Source organism: Phoca vitulina, unplaced genomic scaffold, assembly GCF_004348235.1.
Source record: "Phoca vitulina isolate PV1807 unplaced genomic scaffold, GSC_HSeal_1.0 scaffold30, whole genome shotgun sequence".
Lineage (NCBI taxonomy): Eukaryota > Metazoa > Chordata > Mammalia > Carnivora > Phocidae > Phoca > Phoca vitulina.
Genome location: NW_022589733.1, coordinates 23,172,416 through 23,198,454, shown reverse-complemented (window position 1 = coordinate 23,198,454; position 26,039 = coordinate 23,172,416). Strand labels below are relative to the sequence as shown.

Below are 26,039 nucleotides of genomic sequence, written 5' to 3'. Positions count from 1 at the left end.
TTACTTTCCTTGACAATTGTAGAGTATTTGTTTTTTAACATATACTTTAGAATCATTTTATTCAATTCTCCCCTTACCTCCAGTCCTTTTGGGATTAAGGTTGCCAGACTTAGGAAATATTTTTTTTTTTAAAGATTTATTTATTTGAGAGAGCGAGAATGAGAGAGAGAGAGAGAGAGTACATGAGAGGGGGGAGGGTCAGAGGGAGAAGCAGGCTCCTCGCTGAGCAGGGAGCCTGATGCGGGACTTGATCCCGGGACTCCGGGATCATGACCTGAGCCGAAGGCGGTCGCTTAAGCAACTGAGCCACCCAGGTGCCCAGGAAGTATTTTTTTAGTAGAAGTATGTCCCAAATATTGCATGAGACATACTTATGTTGACATATTTACACTAAAAAATTACTCATTGTTATCTGAAATTCAAATTAGACTATGCATCCTGTATTTTACCTGGCAACACCAGTTGGGATTCTAATTGGAACTTGATTAAACTTGCATTTAATTTTGAGAGAACTGGTAAATGTTCACATCTTGTTTGGGGGCACTTTAATAAGATTTTATAGTTTTCTTCATATACGTCCTGTGCTTTTCTTGTTACATTTATCCTTAGATGTTATATAGGTTTTGTCAATATTGAATGGATTTTTTGTTTCTGTTTCTAGGTGCTTATTGCTAAAAGAAAGAGAAACTATTGATTTTTACATAACTGTCTTGTATCCAACCACTTACTAAATTATCTTATTGATTCTAGTGGTTTGTTTTGCTTTTCTCTAGAGCCTCTTGAGGTTTTCTATGTATGAAGTCACCAGCAATAGCAAATAAGATAGTTTTGTCTCTTTCCCCCAATGTTTATGCCAATTATTGAATTTTCTTGTTTTATTGTATTTGCTAATTAAAATCACTAGGAAAGTATTCAGTAATAATGATGATAACGAGCATCCTTGCCTAATTACCGATTTTTAACTGAAGTGGTTTCAGTGGTTTATTACAGGATAATATTTGCCTCTTGATTTTGGTTAGTCTTCTTTTTTTTGAGGAAGAGGGAGAAAGGGAGAGAGTGAGTGTATGTGTGAGGGGGGTGGGAGGGAGGGGCAGAGGGAGAGAGAGAGAATCCCAAGCAGCCTCCACACTCAGCACAAAGCCCAATTTGGGGCTCCATCTCATGACCCTGAGATCATGACCTAAGCTGAAATCAAGAGTTGGATGCTTAACTGACTGACCCACCCAGGAGCCCCTGATTAGTCTTCTCTATGTAAGTTTCCCCCTCTATTCCTATCTTACTATTAGAATTTTTGGCGAGAATTTCTGCCATGGCTTTTTAGTATATATTCATATGATCATACAGTTGTTCTTTAATCTGTTGATATCTCATCATTATGTTGAAATGTACCACCCTTGCATTCCCAGATTAAATTCTGTTTGTCTTGCTGTTGCTGTTTTTATTTATTTAATTTAATTTTAATTCCAGTTAGTTAACATACAGTGTTATATTAGTTTCAGGTGTGCAATATAGTGATTCAACACTTTCATACATCACCTGGTGCTTATCATGACAAGTGCATTCCTTAGTCCCCATCACCTGTTTCATCACCATCCTTCTACCCTCCCCCTGGTAACCATGTGTTTGTTCTCTATATTTAAGAGTGCTGTTATTATTCTTATGCTATATTGCCATTTGTTCAAAACCTTCTGAAACATTGTAATCTCCTCCCACCTACTTATATGTATCAGTATAAGAAATGTATGGAAATATTACTAACAAACTGTTAACATGGGTTTCCTTTGATGGAAAGGATGGGTGGAGAGAGATTAAAATTTTCCTCATATAACAGATTGATTGTCTTATTATAAAGAATATCACTTTTCTAAATATAAAAATCTAATGAGTTACTAAAACATCCTCTGACTTTAGTTGTATTTTACACACACACACACACACACACACCCCACATCCATGTGATAAGGGACCTGGTGATCATTTCCTTTATTTCCTTCAGGTCTCTGATCAAATGTCACTTTCCCATTGCCTCCTGGCATCCTTTATTCTCCCTACCCTGCTTTATTCTTCTCTAGAATACTTATTAACATCTGACATGCTATATATTTTTCTTTTTTCTTTTTTGGTAGTCTGCTTTCTTTTTTCTTTTTAAGATTTATTTGTCAGAGAGAATGAGAGAGAGAGAGCGAGTGAGAGCGAGTGCAGAAGCAGGGGGAGTGGCAGGCAGAGGGAGAAGCAGGCTCCTCACCGAGCAAGGAGCCTGATGTGGACTCAATCCCAGGACCCTGGGATCATGACCTGAGCTGAAGGCAGACGCTTAACCCAGGCATCCCTTGGTGGTCTGCTTTCTATTACTAGATTGTAACCACCGTGAGGATGGGGACTTTGGCTTTTCCCACGGCATTCTCAGCTCACAGAAGAGTGCCTGGGTCATACAAGGGGCTCAGTAATATTTGTTGAGCTGAATAAATGCATGAAAGGATGGCAGAGAAATCTGACCACTGTGGCACAGACTGAGAGGCAAACAAATACAGCCCATCCTCCAGGGGCACATGCAAGTAAGATGGGGATAACGTGAGGCTCTGGAAATGGACATAGTCCAGGCCTTCAAGGAATCTAACAAGTAGGATCTGTAGCAAGGCTCCTAAATTTTCTTAGGTTATTAGTGTGTGGGTTTAGAAGATACCTGATGAAAATTAGATCGAGAGATAAATATTTCATGGCTTTGTGAACAGTGATAGAGTACCTCTGGCACCAGGAATAGTTCCACCCAAATCTGCTCCTGGAGCTCATTGCTGGGTCAGCCCTACTCCCCTCCCTCACAGGTCACACCAACTCAAACGTAAACAAACAGGGCAGCCTTACCAATGAGGAGACAACTGAAGTTGAGGTGTGACTTGTCCAGATTGATGAGAGGATCGGTGGCTTTGCCTACCAGTAGGAAAGGGACGGTGATGTTGTGTTCGGGGATTAAGAAAGTCCAGAATGCTTCTGTGATGTCCAGATGGAAAGGTGTGAACTGGAAGATAATCTAAGAAGACAGTTTGGAACAGAGGGGTAAAAAGCGTTTCTGTTTGCTTGTTCCACATGCCCTTGGAGGCTTACTGGTGCTGGGGTTATGATGGCTGACATTACTAGGTCACCCCTACCTTTCTACTGTCTCCGTGAAGGCATGTAAGTGTGGCTGTTCCAGCAATATCAATGTCTGTTTGCCCTGCCCACAGGCCCTCCTGAGGGGGTCTACCCCACCCACAGCCTCTGATGGCTGGGCTGCCATATTTCACACCATGTCTTTGGTATGTAAAAATAGAATCTGAGAGAAATATGGAATTTTGGCTTTTCCTAAAAAGTCTGGGAAAATTGGCAACCCTGGGTCTACTTGTCTGTGTGTGGTCATCTGACAGAGAAACACGGCAGCCAGCCAGTCCTGGGCTCAGCATTCCCTGTCATTGTTCCCTTGGCTTGCTCCATTCATTTGTGGGACCTTCCTGAAGGCATTTGAATTCATAATTTCTATTTCATGGATTTATTTCTGCCTCCGAGATTCTCTGTGGAACTTACAGGATATGGGGCCCATAGATCTGTTTTGGCCAATGAATTCATGCTTCATTAAATCTGACCCCATACCCATTACCACTGAGTAAACATGAGGACTGAGCTGTGGGACAGGACTCACTTTTCTGTTTTGCCCTTTGGCCCGACCAAGTAAAAACACATCTGTATCCTTTTACCACTGTCAGTCCCTTGGGGAAAAAATAAGTCTTCCTGTTACTCTATGGGTCCTAGTGCCCATTAGTGCCCAGCTCCCCTTCCCCGCTTTAATAGTTTCAGTTTTTAAAACTGCAAATGCTAGAGCTCTCCATCTCTCCATGGCCAAACAAGAGAGCTCAGGTCTGTCCTGTTCATGAGAACTGCCTAATGTCTATGCCACTCAACAAATATTTATTGATTGATGCATACTTGGGCTGTTCTCCCTCATTCTACCTATGGTCTACAGCACACATGCTATGCAGAGAGAGAGAGAGAGAGAGAGAGAGAGAGAGAATGATTAAAGTCCTTGGTTGGGTGGTCTTCATTCACACACACACCTCAGCTTTCTTTTCCGGGTGGACAAGGCCCTTCTCTGTAAGGCATGTGAAGGCTGGAGGGTTCTGGAGACTTTCAGTTTCTTCGGAGATCCAGCAGAAGGTGTAAGTGCTATTAGTGGGGTTCAGGATTGTAAAAGTCCTGGTCAAGGGGGAAGAATTGATAGCAGAGAGTGAAACAGGGGGTTGAGGAATAAGAGAAACTTTCTTAACCACCTTCCCTAGCACAGTCCCCCTATCTGGGAAGTAGAACTTGTCTGGGCACTTCATTACCATAGATATGAAAACTGCATCTCAACTGGGGCTCCAGACTATGGATAGAGTTTTGGACTTTGGAGTAATAATGATGCCCAGGGTGCTTCTGTCCCGGTGATCCTCTGTGGTTAAGGTGGTGGTCAGGGATTCCATGTTTATGTCTTCCAGAGTTTCCCCAGTGTTGATGCTAAGGAGACAAAATCTAGCTTTCTTACTGGAGCAGTTCCCCGAAGTCCAACCCCAGTAGTTCAAGCCTGCTTCTAGGAATTAGCCTCATTGACTTCCCTGAATTCTTCCTCTACGTTCTGTAGAAGGAATGACTGATAGGAACTCAACTGATGCAAACCTAGGCAACTCACCGAAGACTCTTCCCTCCTATGCCCACACTGGTGAACTCAATCACCCGGGTGTTTGAGTCCAGAGCCCCACCACTAGGCCCTCGGAGATCTGGGTTGCGCCGATGACCGCTGATGTAGTCGGAGTGTTTCAGGTCAAAATGGCAGAAGGGCAAGAAGCTCCGCCCTTTGGTCGATAGGACTGGACCTTGCTCTCCAGGTGGCAGGTTGGGAATCCTGAGAGGATAAGGTTATTTATTCTTATTTATTTTTAAATCAATCGTTGCTTTCTGAGTTGGGTGGAAATGAATTATTATGTCCAACAGAATGTGAGCTCCATGAAAGCAGACATTGGGTCTGTCCTGGTCAACAACATAATCTTAGTCCCTGAATAGTGCATGATACACGGTAGGTGTTCATTCATTAACTGTTGAGTGGATGAATGCATGAATGGGCCGAGGAGAAGGAGGCTGAATTCTGGCTCCTTTTCTATATCAAAGTGTGGCCCCAAGTTATCCCTCCAGTAGTGGTGACAAAATCTCCCTGCTGTAAATTGAGCAGAGAGTCTTACCCTCTGGGTCCTCTCATAGGCATCTCCTGGGGTATGAACATTGACAGAGAAATCCTAAAAGAGTAGCCTGAGCTCCTCGGAGAAGGTGACCTGGATGTGAGCAGACTTAGCCCCAGCACCAAGTTTAGGTGGCCCAGACATAGGAGGGGTCCCTGCGGTGGATTGCAGGGGCTCCACAAGGCTCTTATGGCTCACATAGGTCTTGCTACCCCATGCCAGGGTTCATACAGTTCCTCTGTAAGGTGGGTGTCCTGCATGGAGCTTTCCTGGGAAAGCACATCAGAGGTTTTCATTGCTAGAAGTTACTGGATTGGCTTTTCTCGAATTGGGTGTGGGCCCCCTCTATTCCTCACTGATGTATCAGGTCCACCACCTCCACTACCACCATGTGGGTGTACTGTGATTATTGTGTGCCAGGTTCTGTGCTAAGTCTTCACTTGAATTGACTCATTTAATGTTCATGGCGACTGTACAAGGTGGGTATTCTTGTTTGCTTTCTACATGAGGAAACCAAGTCTCAGAAAAGGTACCAGAAAGTTTTTTTAAGTTCATATGTGCCCAAGGACTGGAACCCATCTATCTGTCAGCCATTTTGTTGCTCAGTGGAATTCTGAATGCGGCTGGGAAGGGGAAAGGGGGCAGGAGGAAGAGTCTAGAGAGTGTTGGTGAGTAATACAAAAGACCCAATTCTCCTTATCTTCCAAATCCTGGCCCCTTTGAATCTTCCCAAAGGGAAATGTGACAGTTTGGGGGCTAAAGGCTGGACAGAATGATGGTAGTGGTGGGACAGAAGAGAGGATAGGAGTTGCAGAGCTTTGTTCTGGGGAGCACGTCTCCTTACTGGCAGAAAAGATTGCCCTCGAAGTCTCCAACCTCCAGCGGGGAGAATTTCACTTTGAGCTTCTGAGTCTTCCCTGCAGGCACAGTGCCTGAGGAGGGCTCCACAGAGAAGGGTGGCAGGGAAACTTCGTTCCAGTTGTCGATGGCACTGTCCAGGGTGCTGACCGTGTGCAGTGTGCCCTGGCTAAGTTGGTCTTTTTGAGAGGAACCTGGGGGTCAACAGAGACAGCCAGTGATATTCTGCATTTGCAGTGGGAGGGCAGGTGGAAGGCAGGCCACTCACAGGTCCTGAGGGACCCTCTGTGGGGTCTGTGGGCTCACCTCTTCTAGCAGGTACACTTAATTTTGGGCACTAGGGGTAAGGAATTGGCTCATATCTCTCGTAGGAGACTCATGAAAATACTTCTATGAATTCTATCAAGTTTCTAAAGTTTTTCCTTTTGGCTCAAGGGGGTGGGTCAAGGAGATGTCTCTGGGTCTTCTGCCTCAAGAATAATGGGCTGTGAACATAATTTTTGGAGAATCATTGTTTTAAACTAGGGGTTCACAGTCTGGGGGCCCATGGATAAGGGCCCATTCAAAAGGTCTGTGAATCTCCAAAACTGCAACAACAGTAATGAGTATTTGTCCACCAAGTGTTGAGCCCTTTCCCAAGTGCCTTATGTGTGTCAAATTGGGTATGGGTATGCATTTTCTTGGGGAGAGAGTTCATAGCTTCTGCAAGGGTCTGTAATGTCCCAAGAGGCTAAGGCCTGAAAAACAAGATTCCTAGGGCTCTGTGGCCAGGGTCCAGGCTCCAGGAGGACAGAGGTCAGCTCTTGAGTTTCTCAGGCCCGTTTGGCTCTGCAGACACCATGAGACATTTGCTCTGCTTCTCCTTGGCTACTGAGAGGGCCGTTGGAGCAGTGCTCACTGCTCCATGATCAAGGCTCTCCTACTAATTGGGGACTCAGTTCAAGCCCTGGGTTTTGCCTATCATTGTGTTTACCTTGGTTATCTGGCATTGCAAAACTGACAGCCTTTGCAGTCTCTTCTGAGACCCAGTTGAATTCCAGCTGCACATTTCCTGAATTAATCAGTTCAAACCTGCAGATAGATCAGAGAATGGATTTGAGAAATGTGCTGTCAATGATGTTTTCCCTGTCTGCACATCATCTATACTGTTACTTAACTTTTTAAGTCATCACCGTGTTTCTTAAACATTTTTTCAAAAGGCAAGTTTTAAACATTTTATCTGACATCATGCATTTGCTATGTTAGTTATATTTTCTTCTAAAACATGTAGAATATATACATAGCTATATAAAAGTAAAAATATCCAAAGGTTTAGCACTGAAAATCGTCTGACACACCAGTACCCTATGCAATGAGCTCTCAGCCTGCATTGCTGTAACCCTGAAACATTTCCATGAGAGAGGAATCAAAATGTGTTTCCCATGACGGTATCTTCTTTAGGTGCAAATTCCACAGTCCCTCCCTTCCTGAATCATCTCCCACCGGAAACAATGTCCCTGTGGTCAGAGGCTGTTTGACCCCGGCCTGAGATTCCTTCACTGGCTGAGACTTGTCTCAAATTCTGAATTAGTGGAGCCTTTTCTTGCCTCAAGTTTCCCTGCATCTAAGACAAGAACAGGAGATAGAAGCTTTTTCTGGAACCACTTTTAAACTTGATCACAATCACAGCAGAAGGATGAGGCCTTGACACAAGAAACTGATTGTGTTAGAGAAAGAAACACAAGTGGCTATTCCTAGTTTTAGGGAAGTGGTAGGAATTGAAAGTTTGGGAGTGGGGTGTGGTAGGGTGTAAGGATTAGGTTTCCATTATCCAATCCAGGTAGACCAGGCAGGTACATCCAAAGTCAAGTGCTTTGACTCCAGGAGCTTGTGTTTATTGTGTAAAAGTATGAGCACTGGTCATTATCTTAAAGAAAATTTTTATAAAGTAGAGAAATCTTGGTGGTACAGAATACTTTTGATAAAAAAAAATTCTTGGTTTAGATTGGGATTGGAAAACTTTTTTTACAAAGGGCAAGATAGCACGTTTTTTTGGCTTTGTGTACCATAGGTCTTTGCAGCAACTACTCACTTCGCTGTTGCAGCCACAGGCCACACATAAACAGATGGGCATGGCTGTGGCCAAAAGAAACTTTATTTACAACAATAGGCAGCTGGCTGGATTTGGTCCATGGGCCACAGTTTGCCAACCCCTGCTTTAGGTAAAATAGGTATCAGCAGAAGATCCCCCTTCCTGCCTTATCTCGTTTGGTTCTATAATAATTTGAGAGAACATGTAAAGTGTAACAAATGCAAGATGAGTTGAACAAGTTAATTACTAATTCTTACAAAGTTGAAAGGTCAGTGGTTTACATTTTTGTGCTTGTAATTCTCAAAGAATAGTCTTTCTCTGTCTTTGTATATGATGCTCTCTCTGCCTAGAAGGCCCTTTTTTCTCACTCACTTCTTCACCTGGCTACCTCCTGTTCATCCTCCACAATTCAACAGGGGCACTGCTTCGTCTGGGACGTCTTCCCTTATATGCTGTCTGCTTCCTCACTCTCCCCACATCTTGGTCTGCTTTAGGTATTTTCACAGCACACACAGAACACCACCCTACATCCATCAATTCACCTATTTTCACCCATCCCCCCACCACCCACCATGAGCTCCTTAAGAGGGGGACCCACAAAATCCTGCATTCCCATGTGTGAGTTCACATAACTCTTTCTTTCTAAGGACAATTTTAACTTTGAATGAACTTTTTAGCTCTGTTTCCCTGGAAACCTGATAAACCTGATAAAGGAGAAATATAAAGTTGTATCATTAGGCAACGTTGTTTATAGTAAAAATGACCCCTGATTGGTAAATTGCATCTGGTCTGGGGGGACTTATAATTCCCTGGAGGGAAGCCATAGCTTTGGGGTTCTCTGAGTGTAGTGACTCTTGTAACTGGGCATGCCCCCTACAGGGATCCTAGAAGCTGTACCTATGGAAGGGTTATGAGGAGTGTTGCCCTCTGTAGGCTGTGGGGCTTCGAAGCTGAGACGGACCCATTGCCATCAGTATGGATATTGTCCAACTGTGACCTGGGGTTGGGGAGAAAAGAACTGTTACTGGGTGGTGGTGTGGACTGTTACTGCAAGGACGGTCCCCCCTGAAGCTGATGGCCAGATGCTGCCCCTCCTCCCCGGCGGACTGTGTTTCCTGGCCTGTATCTTGATTTCAAGTGTGAACGTCCATAGCTTTGTGGGCCTGAAGGCTTCACCGCAGCCGCAGAGTTACTCTGACGTGTGCCACGCGGCTCTGCTGCCTGGTATGTGCTGCTGTAGACACTGAATGAATGTGTGGGGGAGTGGGGGCAAATGATCAAATCAAAGAGCTTCTCTGTGTGTGTGGGCGGCTCTCGAGGACTCACTCAAACACTCGGGTCTGGTATACCAGCGTTTCTTTAAAGTGCACGTTGCTTGTTTGGCATCCATACGAAGCGTAATTCACATTGGCACTGATCTGAAGATGCAGTTCTCGATAGTTCTCTTCTACTACAGAATGGGTGGGCTCAGGGTCTGTCTCTATCACCTGTAACAAAGGGGAGCCAGTTGACTCACAGGAATAAAGGGCTGTGGGGGAGCACAGTACTATATTTCACCCATGCAAATTAACTCAAGTTCCAGAATAAATGATTCAAGCAAACCTAAATGACCCTTAAATGGGGAAGGAAACAAATTACTGAGAGTAGTAGGATTGCAGAGACATGAGTTTTTTGGTTAGATGGACTCAGAAGGAGGCAGAAGAAAGGAAATCATAAAGATAGGGACAGATATTAATGAAATCGAAAATAAATCAGAAACAGAGAGGACCAATGAAGCCAAAAATTGCTTATTTGGAATGACTTAAAAAGTCTTTGGTAAGATTGATCAAGAAAAAAATGAATAAATACAAATAACCAATATCAAGCTTTGCACAGTGGCAGTATCGTAGCCAATGAGGTTTATCCGAGGCGCGATTATTCCTAATTGAAAGCAAATAACCAATATCAAAAATGAAAAGGAGGACATCACCATCAACCCTACAGATTTAAACAGATGATAAGAAAATATTATAAATAATTTTATGAAAATACATATGAAAACCTAGTGGAAGGGCAAATTCCTAGAAAAATAATTTAATAAAACTGACTCAAGAACAAATCAAAAGCCCGAAGAGTCCTAATACTATTAAAGAATCTGAATACTAGGAAAAAAATCTTAAAGAAGACCTAAATAAAGAGATAAAATTTGTTAATAGAAAGGACAAACTAATATTATAAAATTGTTAATTTTTCCTAAACTGACTTATGGATGCAATCCAATTCCAATCAAGTTTCCATTAGGGTTTCCACAGTACTTGGTTAGTGGATTCCAAAATTAGATAGAAAAATAAAGGACCAAGAATAACTAAAACACTTCAGAACAAAACAGTATGGAAAAGGGACTTCCCTTCCGGATATCAAGGCTGATTGCGAAGCTACAGAGACTGAGGCAGGGTAAAACTGGCATAGGGGTAGACAAATTGACAAAGAAACATCCTAGGTATGTATGAAGTTTAGATGACAAGGGAGCCATGGCAGATCACTAGGAAACATAAGGGCTAAACAAAAAAAGGGATTTGGCCAGGTTAGTTATCTAGATGGAAAACTATGAAATTGGATCCTTGCCTCACACCATACATAAAATCCAAGTGGGCCAAGGGCTTAAATATAAACAGCAAAGTTCTTAAACCTAAAAAAAAAAATGCACATTTTCTCTTCCCTGGTAGGGAAGGGTTTAAAAATAAGACACAAAAAATAATAAATATAGAAGATGAGATTAATAAATGTGACTATATTAAAATTAAGAATTTTTTTTGTTCATCAAAAGATACATCAAAGAAAGTGAAAAGATAAGCTTTAAATTTGGTGAGGATGTTTGCAGACAAATAATAGGAAGGAATAGCAGAGTTTATCAAAAATAAAATAACTCATACAAAGGACAAGCACCAGAATTGAAAAATAGGCAAAAGGCATTTATATAAGAGATAACTAGCATGGCCAATAATCATACAAAGACATATTCAACTTTATCAGTGGTTAGGGAAATGCAAAGTAGCCCCCAAATGAGACCATTTCCCATTCACTTAAATGATAAAAATCAAGAGGTCTGGCAATGCCAAGTTGTGGAGAGAGTGTGGATCAGTAAGATGCCTTTGCCAGGAGTGTACATTGGTACAGCCATTTGGAAAACATTTGGGCATTACCTTGGAAAGCTGAAATTCACATATCCTATGACTTGGCAATTCCACTTCTAATATAAATTTTTGCAAATGAACACCATTTGACATGAACAATAATGTTCACAGAAACACTGTGCATGATAGCAAAATTGCAAATAATTTTCAAAAGAAAAATGAATGATAAATAATAATAATGGAATTTTATATAGCAGTGAAAGTGGGTATACTATAGCCGCATGCAACAATATGGATCACAAGCAATCTAACCTTTTCAAAAACTAAAGTTAAAAACTACAACTAAACAGTATGCCTTTTTGAATGCATAGGTTAAAAAAAAAAGAAAAAACCAAAAACCAAGGGAATAAGTAAATGAGATTCAGGATGGTGATTGTGTTTAAGATAGGAGGCAGGGGGATGGAATGGCTGAGAAGCATACAGGTAATCCATGTTCTACTTCCTATGTTGGGTGTGAGTTCATCTCTGTTTATTCCACCATTCAAAAGAAACCAATCAAGGACTAATTAAAAGAAGGGCAGGCTTGGATCACAGATGAGATTCTGTCATGAACCAGAGATTCTAACTAATCTAATTCTGGACACTCGAGGGAAAGAGGAACTGACCGAAAGGCTAGGCACGGTGCTATTGAAAAAGGTGGGAGGACTTGCTGCATGAGGCATCCAGACTGAAACTAAAGCTGGACGTATCAAGATGTGTGGGTCGTGGGGCTGGCAGGCGGCATGCTTTTAAGTTCAGTTTGTCACTTCTGAAATCAAGGTCAAGTAGAATGGGAAACCTTTTTTTTGTGAAGGAAGGCAATGATGAGACATTGAAGTGGAAAGCAGCAGGCCCCCAGCCATGGCAAATCTGTGCCTGATGTCCTCACTCACCTTTCGTTTTGTAGTCAAAGTCCCGGGTGGGTTTCTGAGCACATCCACCCACTTGACCGTGCGCATGCGGTCATCCCAGTCGGGGATCTGGTCTGCAGGGAGCTGAAACGTGATCCTGGACAGCTTGCACTTGGCCCCCATCTTCTTCAGATTGATGGGCACGTCTGACTTCATGGTCACCACTATGTCCTTGGCACACCCAGGGTGGAGGTGGCCAATCTGGGGAAGAACCTGGTATTAGTATTTTTGGGAATCCAAGCTTGAGGACTTTTGCTACCTGATGGTGATATTCTAGAGAAGGGGTAGAGCCAAAAGTCTTGGCAAAAAATACAACATTTAAACCTGCCTATGTAGACGGTCTTAAATACATACAAGAGGTTCTTAGAAATACAAGCCTAAAAACAAAAGCAGCTAATATTCATCAAACTGTTACTTGCCTCAGGCACTATTCTAAACCTTTACACAATTCTGCTAATCCCCACAACAACCCTATGAGATATACAGCCATTTCCCCTATTTTATAGGCAAGGAAACTTAAAACTTTTTCATGGTCCTCCCATGAATATTGGAAGAGCTGGATTGAGCCCCCGACAGTATGGAGCCAGGTACCATGCTCTTAACTACCTGTGCTTCTTCATCAATATGACCTTTATGAATCAGGGACAGATGCACACAGTACATTAGCAGTTCTCAGAGTGTGATCAGATGACCCTTGGGACCCCTAAGGCCTTTTCAGGAGTTCACAAGGTCAAAACTGCTTTCATCATAATATTAAGATGTTAGTTGACTTTTTCACTCTCATTTTCTCATGAGTATACAATGGAACTTTCTAGAGGTTACATGACATACAATATTGTAGCAGATCAAATGGAAAAGCAAATAGGAGAATCTAGCTACTTCTATTAAGCCAGATATTAAAGAGATTTGTAAAACTGAAATAATGCCACTCTTCTCTCACTAATTTTTTTATTTTGGAAAACATAGCCATTTTCATAAAAATATGGTATTTAAATTAACATTAATGAATTTATTATTCAAAAATGGATAACTATGGACTCTGAGAAACAAACTGAGAGTTCTAGAGGGGAGGGGGTGGGGGGATGGGTTAGGCCAGTGATGGGTATTAAAGAGGGCACATATTGAATGGAGCACTTGGTGTTATATGCAAATAACGAATCATGGAACACTACCTCAAAAACTAATGATGTAATGTATGGTGATTAACTAATAAAATAAAATAAAATAAATGGATAAATACATGTTTTCAGATATTCTCAGTTTTAATTGCTAATATGGTAAATATCAATAGACATAACCCACATAAGCAAAAGCTTTTTTGGGTTCCTCAATAATGTTTAATTGGGTAAAGGAGTCCTGAGTCCAGAAAGGCTGAGATTCACTGAAGTATACCAGATAAATGGGAAATCTAATTTGGTCTATAGCATAAAATCATTGATGGTTTAGCATATATAAACACACACACACACACACACACACACACACACACACACACATATATATATATATATAGTAGTCCTATCATGTTTCTGACAGATCTAAAAACTCTCCATCCACTGGAAAGTGAAGGGAGAAGAAAGCTTAGTATTTCCCAAGGCCACAAATGTTTGTGTGTGGCGGGGTGGGGGGTAATATGCACTAGTGTGTGTGCACATGGGTGCACTAAATGGACTATCTGAAGCTTATCTCTGCCTGATTCGACTGACACTTTACATCCCTCCAGGAAGCAAAACTTCCCGAGAGCACTCAAATATTCAAAAGTGACAAAGGGAGTGCCTGGGTGGCTCAGTCAGTTGAGTGTCCAATTCTTATCTCAGCTCAAGTCTTGATCTCAGGGTTGTGAGTTCAAGCCCTGTGTTGGGCTCCACACTGGGCATGGAGCCTACTTAAAAAAATAAAAAAAAAGGTGACAAAGTGGGGTCCCCTACTCTCCTTGCTCTCTTCCCCTAACTATGCTTGACAGACTTGGTGACCAAAACAGTGCAGGAGGCAGTGGATACATCTGGGTATATCCATTGTACTGGGAACTCAAAAGTGAACTATGAAAAACAACAACTAGCCAGAGACTAGATCTGCTACCACATTGTTTTAGGCCTTGTGTGACATTGAGCTTTGGTCAGCAATTCATAAAATGTGTGCTGTGAGATGCTAAAAGAAGGGGTCAGAAAATTCCAGGTAAAACAAAGTTAACTAGGTTTTAGTATGTTGCATGGCACTGGGCACCTCTAAGAGAAAGATGTAATATGCAAATTTGCTAAATCTCAGTTGTCCACAGAACCCACTACACCCATCTTAGCTTTTAGGGAACCACATTTGCAGGACTAGTGCTCTAACGAACACACACCTTGGGGGACACAGGTCTGCACTCTGGGATGGGAAGACTGGGACCTGTCTTCATCCATGCAGGCTTCCATGGAATTCCTCAACATCAGCCTAGCAACCATCTCGGCAGAACTTATTCTCTGTTCTTAGACCAGAGGAGATATGAACAGTGTCCTCTGGCACCTGGTCTGAGTAAGGGATGGTTCTTGGGCTGTCTCAGCTTGAGAGCCATCCATTCCATCCCATGTATTCATGGGAACAGACAGACAATCAAATTAGGGTTGGCTTATGCCTAAGGAAGTCCTGAAAAGGGTGAATGGCTTTCACTTACCTGTGGGGAAAAGGAAACTGTAGCTACAGGGGGCCATTCAAACCGTATCACGTTCACTTGGCTGTGGTTTGTGATTGTGAAGCTCACGTTATAGCTGTTTCCAATGTGGCAGTCCCCAAACTGGATGTGGTCCACCAATGCAGCTGTGGACAGAAGCAGAAGGTCTGTGAGTCCTCCCTGGCCCCCTCCTAAGGCTCACTTCCCTGAGGAGGCAGCCCCTGAAAGACATGGGGCCTCACCCTCATGCATCCCTCGCTCCTTTGATGATTATTTTGGAAAAATTTGGAGTCCTTAGCTTAAGCTTTCCCTCCTTAGGAAATCTATTTGTCCACCTGTTCATCCGTCCAACCATCTATCCATCCACCTTCGCCCTCATGTCCAAGAGAAAATATAGGTCCCCAACTCCATTTGTTTGCTGAAAAAATACTATTAAGTGTTAAAATAAGATGAAATATAAAAGTCCTTGTTAAACTCGAATCATAGATAATTGATGAGTAATTTTTAGTATCAGTATGTCCCATACAATATTTTGGGACACACAAATAATAAAAAGACTCTTTTTTTTTTTAAATCTGAAATTCAAATTTAACAGGGACTCCTGCATCCTGATTTTCTAAACCTGGTAACCCTATTATAAGTATGAAATCTGATTTCTTTTTTTTTTTTTTTAAGATTTTATTTATTTATTTGACAGAGAAAGACACAGTGAGAGAGGGAACACAAGCAGGGGGAGTGGGAGAGGAAGAAGCAGACTCCCTGCGGAGCAGGGAGACTGATGTGGGGCTCGATCCCAGGACCCTGGGATCATGACCTGAGCCGAAGGCAGACAGTTAATGACTGAGCCACCCAGGTGCCCCTGGAATCTGATTTCTGAACTAGGATTCAATGCTGGCTTCTTCTTGACCCCTGACAAGAGAGATGTCACCTGGTAGCCACAAACAGGGATGAAACACCATATATACGAGGAGTGTTGATTTTAAGCCATGTCATATAGACTGTCCAATGCTACATTCTAGCATTATAATAAGGCTCCTAGAAAAATGATAATGTGTTTATAACTCACTTCATACCAATTAGCTACACAATTAGGGTGCTTAACAAGTGCTTTTTTTTTTTTTTTAAAGATTTATTTATTTATTTGACAGAGAGAGGGAACACAAGCAGTGGGAGTGGGAGAGGGAGAAGCAGGCTTCCCGCTGAGCAGGGAGCCCGATGCGGGGCTCGATTCCAGGACCCTGGGATCATGACCTGAGCCGAAGGCAGACGCTTAACGACTGACCACCCAGGCGCCCAACAAGTGCTTTTTGATAATAATGATAAAATAAATTTTCTCCTACCCCGAAGAATATATTCAACCAAATGAAGCTGCATGCTTGGGGGACCGCAGAGGAGCACATCTTAAGCTTTAATATACATACAAGTCACCGAGGGATCTTGCTAAAATTCAGACTCGGGTTCAGTAGGCCTGAGGTGCTGGGGTGGGTGGGCTTTGCCATTCCCATTTCTAACAAGCTCCCGGGTGCTGCTGAGGCTGTAGGTCCTCAGACACTGCACTGAGTAGGGAGGCTATAGAGGATGAGGTTCTAGAGGTGGCACAAACCTATGCCTTCTATAATTAAAGAAGCCCACGGTTTCTCTTGGAATGTCTAGGATACATGGTTCCCATGAAAGAGACAATGCCGATACAAGCCAGCTGAAAGACATGGGGAAAACTAGAGAGATATGTGCTCACTTAGCTAATCTGGAATTTGAATTTTGAATTTCACTTGTTAGCTAAACTGGAATTAACTAAAACTATAAGCTCCCCAAGGCAGAGACTCTCTTCTTACTCTTTGCAACTCCAGGGTTCAGCATAGTGCTTGGTACATGCATACTGATGCTCAATAAATGTTCCTTGAGGGAACACATGATTGAAGGCATTGTCTGAGCCATGAATGACAGGGCATACAGTTTGGAAGAGGAGATGCTTTCCTAAATTCCTAGGAAGCTGGCTGAGCTGTTATTTAAATTTCACTCTTATTTAAAATGACCTGAGCCAATAGTTGTCAATACCTCACTCATGTTTCTCTCACCTGCTACCAAGTCTTCCATAGTATTTTCCTCAATGATCTCAGAGATCTCTGGGGCCTCAGGGCTGCTGGAAACCACCAGCCCATGGATGTTGCCCAAGGTGATGTCATCCTCGTAACCCTCTCCCACCATGTGGATGATTGTCTCCTCATACTGGTTGTTGATCACTGACAAGTGGATGGTGCCTGCCATTCTCCCAACCTTCTGGGATTGGAAGACGACATCAAATCCAGCTGTGTTTCCAGGAGGAACAACCAGGGAGGCCGTGTGAGCTTTCTTTGCTGCAAAGAGAAGAGAGAGACATGAGATTTAGAACCAGGAAGATGTAACCAAAAAGATCCTGACTCAAGGGAGGGCAGCCTTAGTGTGGGAATGAGCCTTACCTAGAGAGGCCAATGGTGATGAGACCGGACATCCTAATCTGGCTGGGTCCTTATTAGTTCCCTAATACAACAGCTCCTGGGACCCATCACCCTCTAGAAGCTATACTCCCCCTACCTACCTTTTACATGTGGTTTGTTCTCCTCTGTGATATAGATGTAGGATGTGGTGAGGGTCCCTTTCAGGGAGAAGACGCCTAGTTGGTCCCTCAGATCAACATGCAGCTGGCAGAAGGAAAGCAAGGTCGAGTGTTAAGCTTACAGGCTGCTCATGGGTTTTGAGTCTAGATTGAGTCAAGATTGAGATACGGTGCTGTTTGGGAAGTACCCAAAAAGTCATTGTGCCCAGCGCTCACTTTTTTGAATTGAATAAAATAAACATTAGACCTGGGGAGGAAAGTGAAGGTTTAGTTCAGCCCTTATTATCCAAGTAAGGAACTGGAGGTCCAGAGAGGAGAGGTGACTTTCCAGATCACCCAGCAACGTAGTGTCAAAATGGGCTTGCCAAAGCCTCTGCTACTGACAGAGGCAGCTGTAAAATACACTCTAGACTAATAAAATGGAAATGAATACTCATCATGCTATAAAGGCTTACATAAATGAGTTCCTAAAAACCAGTATCTCCTAGGTGGTAATGCATCAGTTGCCTGATAACGTCATATTGAGCAGCTTGCTGAGTTAAAAAGAAAACCAAAGTGGGATTCTGGCTTGGGTGGAGAAAAGGGATGTTTTCTGGACCACCATAGTTGATGCAAAAACTAAAGCCATATATCTGATTTTAGGTATGAGAAATCAGCAGACAGTTTTAGAAGACAGTCATACTAGTACCATCATAAATACAATTGAACAATATAAGAAATGAGGCCAAAAGAAGAAAGAAATAGTGATACTACATAGGAAGCTTCTGACATAAAAAATAATTATGTGTTTAGAAACAATCTTAGTAAGAAACTATATGGAAGAGTCATATGAAAAAAATTGACATAATAAAAAAATCTAGGTAAATGGATGGGAATTCTAAATGTTGCTCCTGAGAGCCTACATACTCTAAAAGTATAAATTCTTGGGGCGCCTGGGTGGCTCAGTCATTCAGCGTCTGCCTTTGGCTCAGGTCATGGTCCCAGGATCCTGGGATCGAGCCCCGCATCGGGCTCCCTGCTCGGCGGGAAGCCTACTTCTCCCTCTCCCACTCCCCCTGCTTGTGTTCCTGCTCTCGCTGTCTCTCTCTGTCAAATAAATAAATAAAATCTAAAAAAAAAAAAAGAAAAAGAAAAAGAAAAAGAAATTCTTCCCAAATAATTCACAGGATTCCCAATTGGATTTTTTGAGGAACATTATAAAATGATGTCTGAAGTTCATCTGAGAGAATAGATATGTAAAAATTGTTAAGAAAAATTAGAAAAATGGGGAATGGGTAAGCAGGAATTTATTAAACTAGATGCTAGAACATTTTATAAAGCTACAATAATGGAAAAAATGCAGGTAACAATGAAAACAAACTAGGTAATGGGGACTCAAAACAAACAAAAAAATAGGACAACAACAACAGACCAACAGACTTTTTAAAGCATCACAGAGCTAAGAAGATAATGAAGAGTAGCCAGACCAAGATCTGGGAGAGCATGGGAAACCAGAGAGTCTAGCCTACGTTTCTGGGCTGTTTTTGACTTCGAATGTTTGCTAGTCTAGAAGAGGTATGTGGGAGGCTCAGTTGTGTTTCTGAGGGCCTCTTGATGTTAAGAGGGCAAAAGTCTTGTGAAAGGTGGGTGTTTTCTTTCCTGTAGATTGGGACCCCAAAGGACCTGCTGAGAGGAAAAAAACCCAGCTCCCCCAAGGGTAGAAATCCTGCTCCGAGTCATATCCAGGAAATATCAAGCCCTAAAACTAATTTTAGATGATCCTTAGTTTCTAAATGTCCCAAAGTACTTGGCAGAAGCAAATGAAAATTGTCTCTAAAGAAAAAGAACATCATCCTTAGTGTTATTTCTAAATAATTCTTCAAGTATAATACTCAACACAGGATCGAAGATAACCAGGCACACGAGGAGAAAGGACAACATGGCAAAAATGAGCAGAAATAGCAGATATCAGAAAAAGACCCACAGGAAATCCAGATTTTGGAATGACCAGGTATAGATGGCAAAATGGTTGTGATTACAATGTTCAGGAAATAAAGCCAAGTCTGACAATTTTACCACAAAACCAGAAATCTTCAAAACTGATGATGTGTATTTGAAAAGCTGCCTAATAGAACTTCTAGAACTGAAAAATGTAATAACTTAAGAACTCAGTGGAAGGTTTAATAACAGATTAGATACAGCTAAAGGGAAAGTTAATGAGCTGAAGATAGGTCCCAAGAAATTATGCAGAATGGAGCCCAGAGAAAAATGGGTGGAAAATGCAGTGAGTGGTGAGACAGAGAGGGAACGGGGGAAGGTTTTCCACACACTGAATTGGCCTCCCAGAAGGAGAGATGAGACAGAATGGAATAGGAGCAATATTTCAAGACATGTTTGGAATATTCCAAAAGTGACTGAAGACATCAATTGCAGAATCAAGAAGCCTGGTGAATTCCAAGAGGGATAAATGCAAAGAAATCCATACCTAGGCACATCATAATGAAACCACAGAAGACGAACACAAAGTGAAAGTGTTAAACAAAGAAAGTCAGAGGACAAAGATCACCTTAAGAGAACATGGTGGACATAGCTGATGTCTCAGCAGCGACAGTGGACACCAGAACACACGGGGATGAAAGCTCTCATTTGCCGAGAGAGAACAACTGCCAGCTGAGAGGTCTACAGCCAATAAAAATGACATTGAAATCGCAGACCTGTACCTCTGAAACAAATAATACATTATTTGTTTTAAAAAAAAAAGAAGAAGATAGCAGGAAGGGAAAAATGAAGGGGGGAATCGGAGGGGGAGACGAACTATGAGAGACTATGGACTCTGAGAAACAAACTGAGGGTTCTGGAGGGGAGGGGGTGGGGGGATGGGTTAGCCTAGTGATGGGTATTAAAGAGGGCACATACTGCACGGAGCACTGGGTGTTATATGCAAACAATGAATAATGGAACACTACATCAAAAACTAATGATGTAATGTATGGTGATTAACATAATAAAATGAAAAAAAAAAGAAATGGAGATTTTTCAAATACAAGCTGAGAGAATTCACCACCAGCAGACCTGCACTGAGGAAATAGTACAGGCTATTCTTCAGGGGGTAGGCAAAGGATCTCAGATGGACAGATGGATATGGAGGAGTGAAGTGCAATAAAAATGATAACTCTGTGGGTCAATCTAAATGAGCCTTAACTGTATGAACAACAAAACCCAACAGTGAGGGGCGCCTGGGTGGCTCAGTCGGTTGAGCGTCTGCTCTCGGTTCAGGTCATGATCCCGGGGTCTTAGGTTCGAGTCCCAAATCGGGCTCCCTGGTCAGCAGGGTGTCTCCTTCTCCCTCTGCCTCTGCCCCTCTGTCCCTGCTCGGGCTCTCTCACTTTCTCTCTCTCTCAAATAAATAATCTTAAAAAAAAAAAACCCCAACAAGACAGTAAGAACATGTTGTAGGGTTTAAAATGTAGAGAGAATCCAAAGCCTCCCGCGAGTTGTCCTTACTCTACCCTTCTATTTTTATCTCCTGCTGCTCTTCTATCCCCTGTGCTCTCACGGAGCTGGGTGCTTACTAGTTCCTGTTTTGTACTGGACACATTTTTTGCTTCTGTGCCTTTGTCTGAATAGTTTTCTTTCTCCAGCTGGGATGCACTCAGTGCCATGTCCCCTTCCTGAAACCCAGTTGTCCTGCAATGCCCAGCTTCCATGTCATTTTATAGTGAAGTTTTCCTTGATTCCCCTAGATGGGAGTAGATCATTTTCAAAAGTCCTACAGTTCTTTGTAGAACCCTTACACAATTTATTACTTTCTTTTTTTTTTTTTTTTTTTTGGTAAAATAAGGATGTTAACAGAAAAAAAAAATAAAAACACAATTTAATTGCTGAACCAAGAGTCCCTTGAGATGTGGCATCTCTCACTCCTACTGAGGTTTCTTTTGTTTCTTCCTTATCAAAAATGCAGTGTTCGTTACAGAAAAAGGGGAAGGATAAAGAAGACACCAAGAATACCCATAGTCCTCCCCACTCAGCTCAGGGTACATCCGGGCACACTGCTTCACATAGTAACTATCAGTGAGCTGTGTAATCTGCTTTCTTATACTCCTTGAGGGCAAACACTATGGCTGACTCAGCTCTGCGTGTCCCACGTCTTACACAGGTTAATGTATGAGGAACATCAAAGAAGTCCTAGTAGATCAGGGATGGCAGAGACCTCAATGTTAAAAGTCTTACTTCTGAGTCATTCTTCTCCCTTTCCATCCCATACTTCACCTCTCGCAGTACCTGGGCGGGGATGGTGCCATTGTTCTTGAGGATGAGAGGCAGCTTCTCTGACTGACCAAGCAGAAGCCTCTTGAAGAGGAGCAAGGGGTTTCCATATTGGTTGCAGAGAACTGGCCGCACTATGGTCACCCGAGGGAGGTTCCCTTCCCCAACGATATCAAACACAAGGCTTCGGTTCCTGGTCAGGTTGCTGCAGGGAACAGGACGATGGAGGCCTGTCAGCCTGGTGTGCCAGGAATGACACTCCATCCTCAGCCTGCAGGAGAGGGGGCTGGTACCTAGGCAAGCCATCCAACGTAGCCTCGAAGATACACTGGTAGGTCTGCATGGTCTGCGGGGTGAAGGTCACCGTGGCAAAGGCATGTGAGCGGCTGGCAACACACATCTTATTAGGTTCCACGTCAAAAATGTCAGTGATTCGGGCAATGAGCTGGGGAGGGAGAGCAGGGATTAGGGTGTGTTAGCACTTTATCTGTCCCCATCTTGTGGCAGTGTTTTGGGAAGACTGTAGGGACTCTAGGGACCCCAGCAAGGCCTCAAAAGGGTTTTTTCATTCTTAAGGGTGGCAAGTGGGATTCAAGACTGGCTATCCCCTCTTGTTTTTAAGCAGAGGGCACTAAGGTTTCTTTGCTCTTTTCAAAGGACAGTCTGCAAATTAGGGAGGAAAAAAATTTGTATCTACAAATCCCCTGGTAAAAACCTATCTTTGAGAAATCAGGCTTGCTTCCTTTTTATGTTTTTAGTGCAGAACAGGAAGAAAGCTGCCCCTTGAGGTCCAGAAAGGTCAGAGAGTAATGACTGGATGTCACCTGGGCCTGAGAGAAGTCATAAAAGGGATGAGATAGTCTTTCAACCCTACCCCTCTGTGGTGACAGTCCCCTGGGAACACACACACACACACACACTCACACACACACACACACACCCCCTCTCTCTCTCTCTCTCTCTCCCCCCCCCCCCCCCCCGAGGCTCTAGACTAGGCCACCCCTGCAGTGGTCTCCCTGCCACCATCGGCCACGTGAACAATGTCAGCTAAGTGGGAGTGGGAGCTAAGATTCCCCCTTTGGGCAGAGGACAAAAGCAGCCACAGCGAGACCAGGCCGTGTTTGCAGCGCATCTGATAGGCTATTGACTGAGCCCTCTCTCTTGGTATCCTGAATTTTCTGTTCCATTGTGAGGAAAAAGGATTTCAGTGTGGTCTGACTTGGAGAGGAAGGGAGCTCTGAACCTATAGGCCTTGAGATGGGCACTTATTATTTACCTTGTACGTGGATGAAGCTTGGCTTTAAATGTAGCCCTGTATCCCTAGGCTTCATTTCCCTAACTGTAAGATGAGGAGAGTACTACAAAGTCTGATCATACAAACTTTCTGTGAGGATGAACTGAGGTAATACACGTAAATAATTTAACACAGTGCCTAGCATGCAGCCGGGGTCAGTAAATGTTCGTTTCTCCTTGCCCTTGTAATCTGACATCCCCCAAATCCTCCTTACCAGAAAAATGGGCAACACGAGGCAGCCTGCCTGAGATGGCACGTGCCTTTGGCTCACCCCACCATGCTTCATCTATTCCACACCTACCTGAGTGGTTGATGGATGAGCGAGTTGCTCATTGCTGTGTACCACTTTAAAACCAAGAGGAGGCACCCACTGGGACAAATGTCTGGCTCTTGGCCTAGGGGAAACCACTCAGTGACCTCATGTGACTTACAGCAGGGCCTGAGAGCCAGATAATCCCCACTCAGGTCTAGCAGTGCTAGAGCAGGTTTTCTAAGAGCTCTTTCCAAGGATTCATGCCAACCACAGTGGGCTAGGGCCATTTGGGGCTGCTTACCTTGTTGGAGATGGGCTTAACTATGATGTTCACATCACAGGCAATCTTTCCCACGTTGCTGATCTTGAACCGAGCCTTGGCCTGATGACCCACCAGGACATTGCAGAAGATGAACTTGTTCTCATCCTCCACAAAGAGCCCCCCATTCTCTATGGTCTGTAGGATGTTGAGCAGAGTGGTGCTGCTACAAATCTGGTGCTCTTCAAATATCAAGGCATTGTTGTCAGTCACAAAGGCTGGGGAGAATGAGAGACGAGGCCTGATAGCCCAGTTCCTGCTTTCTGTAATTGCTAATGTGAAGATTTGGATTCTGACGGAGGATGGTCATAGAGGAGGTGTAGGGGAATTCACACAAGCGGGTGGGAGTGATGGTACAAATTCTATCTTCTCTTCCTTTTCTGTACTGCTCTTGTTGGTTGTCAGACCCCAACCATATGTTCCTCCCAGTAGTAAGGAGAGGTTAGATCTGGGATCTGGGGTGGGCTTAGGAAGGAAGGGGGCATTTGGCCCATGTTGGTGCGAGGCTGTATGCTGCCTATAGTCAAAGCAAGAGGAGTTCTCTCTGTGCTTTACCTGAATCTTGCTTAATTAAAGTTAGAGTATGCACAGTCACTGACCATTGTTCTCTGTGCATATGTTGCCCACAGGGAATGGCCGGATTCAGTGTTCCTGGGTCCTGTGCCATATCCCATTACACCATGATTCCCAGATAATACTATTTGTCTGAGAATCCTGGACCAAACTCAGGAAGACTAGGAGCTTAAAGCTGCACATCTTTTAGGTATAGATGCCTGGTAAGTCTTTAAGGAAAAATATGGCTGAAGACGCTAGAGGAAGTTCTAAGGACCCAAAGGAAGTAGTGCGGCCGTATCTGCTCAACATGTGCATGGTGGGAGGGGGAGGGTCTTTTAAGGGGAGGGTGCTGTCCAATCTGAGTGCCCGGTACCTGGTAGACAGGCTTCGGCCAGCAAGCTGTAAGGAATGCCCGCAGGCTGGTCTCTTGGGTCTCGGTCAGATATATCGATCGCTATGAATTCCTCACACCTTCCCACGGGGTCAGCCACGCAGTCGACAGTGATGACCTGCGTTCCTCCGGAGGGGATGGAGCCAAACCCAGGGTACACAGTGAACATGCCGTGGGTGAAGCGTGCCTGCAGGAAGGGGAGGAGGCAGAGTGAGTGACAGAGTCTGAGCCCTCCCACTGAGTTGTGAGATGGTGTTGAGAGGGGCCCGCGGGGCCTCTCTCCACAGGCTCTCTCTGAGCCCCAGCTTTCTCCTGGAGGCAGGGAGGGCCTGGGGAATCTTCAGGGATGGGCTCCCTCAGTTCTTCCTTCTCTGCACATTTCTTCTGACCGACTGTGACTGAATGGGAGCTGAAGGAAACAGACATATTCCACATCACACAACTCTTACCCAGATGGGAATCTCCTGGCAGAGGGGTGCAGACAGAGCTCTGGTAGAGGTTGTAGGTTTCGGAGTCAGATACTCATGAGTTTGAATCCCACCCCTGCTATATTTTAACTGTTTGACCTTGGACAAGTGACTTCTCTGAGTCTCAGTTTATCTATGAAATGGGGCTAAACCCCCTACCTTGAATCACTGGAGGCTTCAAAGGAAAAAATGTGTGTGAGACACTTCACATAGCCTCTGGCACAGAATTAGTGCTCAAAAAATGGGATATTATCATGCACTCCTCTGGTTCCTAGGAGCTTCCTTCCTCTTCTTCCCCCCACACCCAGCTTCATTGACATGTAATTGACATAAGACATTGTATAAGTTTAAGGCTACAATGTGCTGATACTGGAATATACCACAAAATGATTACCACAATAAGGTTAGTTAACATCTATCAATCAGCTCACATAATTACCGTTTTTTTTGGTGATGAGAATGTTTATGATCTACTCTATCAGCAACTTTCAAGTATATAATATAGTACTGTTAACTAGAGTCACCATGCAAATATTAGATCCCAAGAACTTATTCATCTTGTAACTGGAAGTTTATACCCTTTGACCAACATCTCCCCATTCCCCCAACCACTCCCAGATCCTTGTGATCACACTGGGCTGAGGATAATCCAGGACAATCTCCCCCCATCTCAGGGTTCTTAATAAAATCATATCAACAAAGTTGATCACCTTAATCAATCAGGGAGGTGCAAATCAACATCACAACGAGATACCACCTCATACCTATTTGAATGGCTGGTGTCAAAATTATTATTGTGCACTGTTGGTGGGAATATAGATTGGTGACAAGGAGAAGGTTTGGATAATAAGAATATGGTTGAATGTTGTCTAAAGGAGCAAACTCACACTGAAGTCAAAGAACAGCTGGAAAGGGTGGACTCAAAACAACAAGTAGGGAGAAAGGAATGGTGGTCAGTGAAAGGAATCTTAGAAATCAAGAGTTCAGAAACACCTCAGTTCCCTTTGATGCAAGATCCAGGGTGTGACCTTGAGAGCGAA

General features: G+C 43.4%; 1 protein-coding gene and 1 pseudogene across 1 annotated transcript in view; one reads left to right on the top strand and one right to left on the bottom strand.

Annotated features, from left to right (window-relative positions):
• The window catches only part of HYDIN (HYDIN axonemal central pair apparatus protein), a 340,806-nt gene that overhangs the window by 31,587 nt on the left and 283,180 nt on the right, over positions 1-26,039 (bottom strand). The window contains exons 59-72 of the mRNA XM_032424356.1: positions 24,515-24,719; positions 23,569-23,804; positions 22,014-22,165; positions 21,736-21,925; positions 17,458-17,560; positions 16,958-17,236; positions 14,886-15,028; positions 12,215-12,433; positions 9,496-9,656; positions 7,072-7,169; positions 6,085-6,292; positions 4,697-4,909; positions 4,086-4,224; positions 2,863-3,028 (exon numbers count right to left, since the gene is read on the bottom strand). Coding sequence (XP_032280247.1) covers positions 2,863-3,028; positions 4,086-4,224; positions 4,697-4,909; positions 6,085-6,292; positions 7,072-7,169; positions 9,496-9,656; positions 12,215-12,433; positions 14,886-15,028; positions 16,958-17,236; positions 17,458-17,560; positions 21,736-21,925; positions 22,014-22,165; positions 23,569-23,804; positions 24,515-24,719 — 2,512 coding nt within the window. The remainder of the gene's footprint in view (positions 1-2,862; positions 3,029-4,085; positions 4,225-4,696; positions 4,910-6,084; positions 6,293-7,071; positions 7,170-9,495; positions 9,657-12,214; positions 12,434-14,885; positions 15,029-16,957; positions 17,237-17,457; positions 17,561-21,735; positions 21,926-22,013; positions 22,166-23,568; positions 23,805-24,514; positions 24,720-26,039) is intronic.
• On the top strand, positions 10,033-10,116 carry LOC116644780 (annotated as a pseudogene).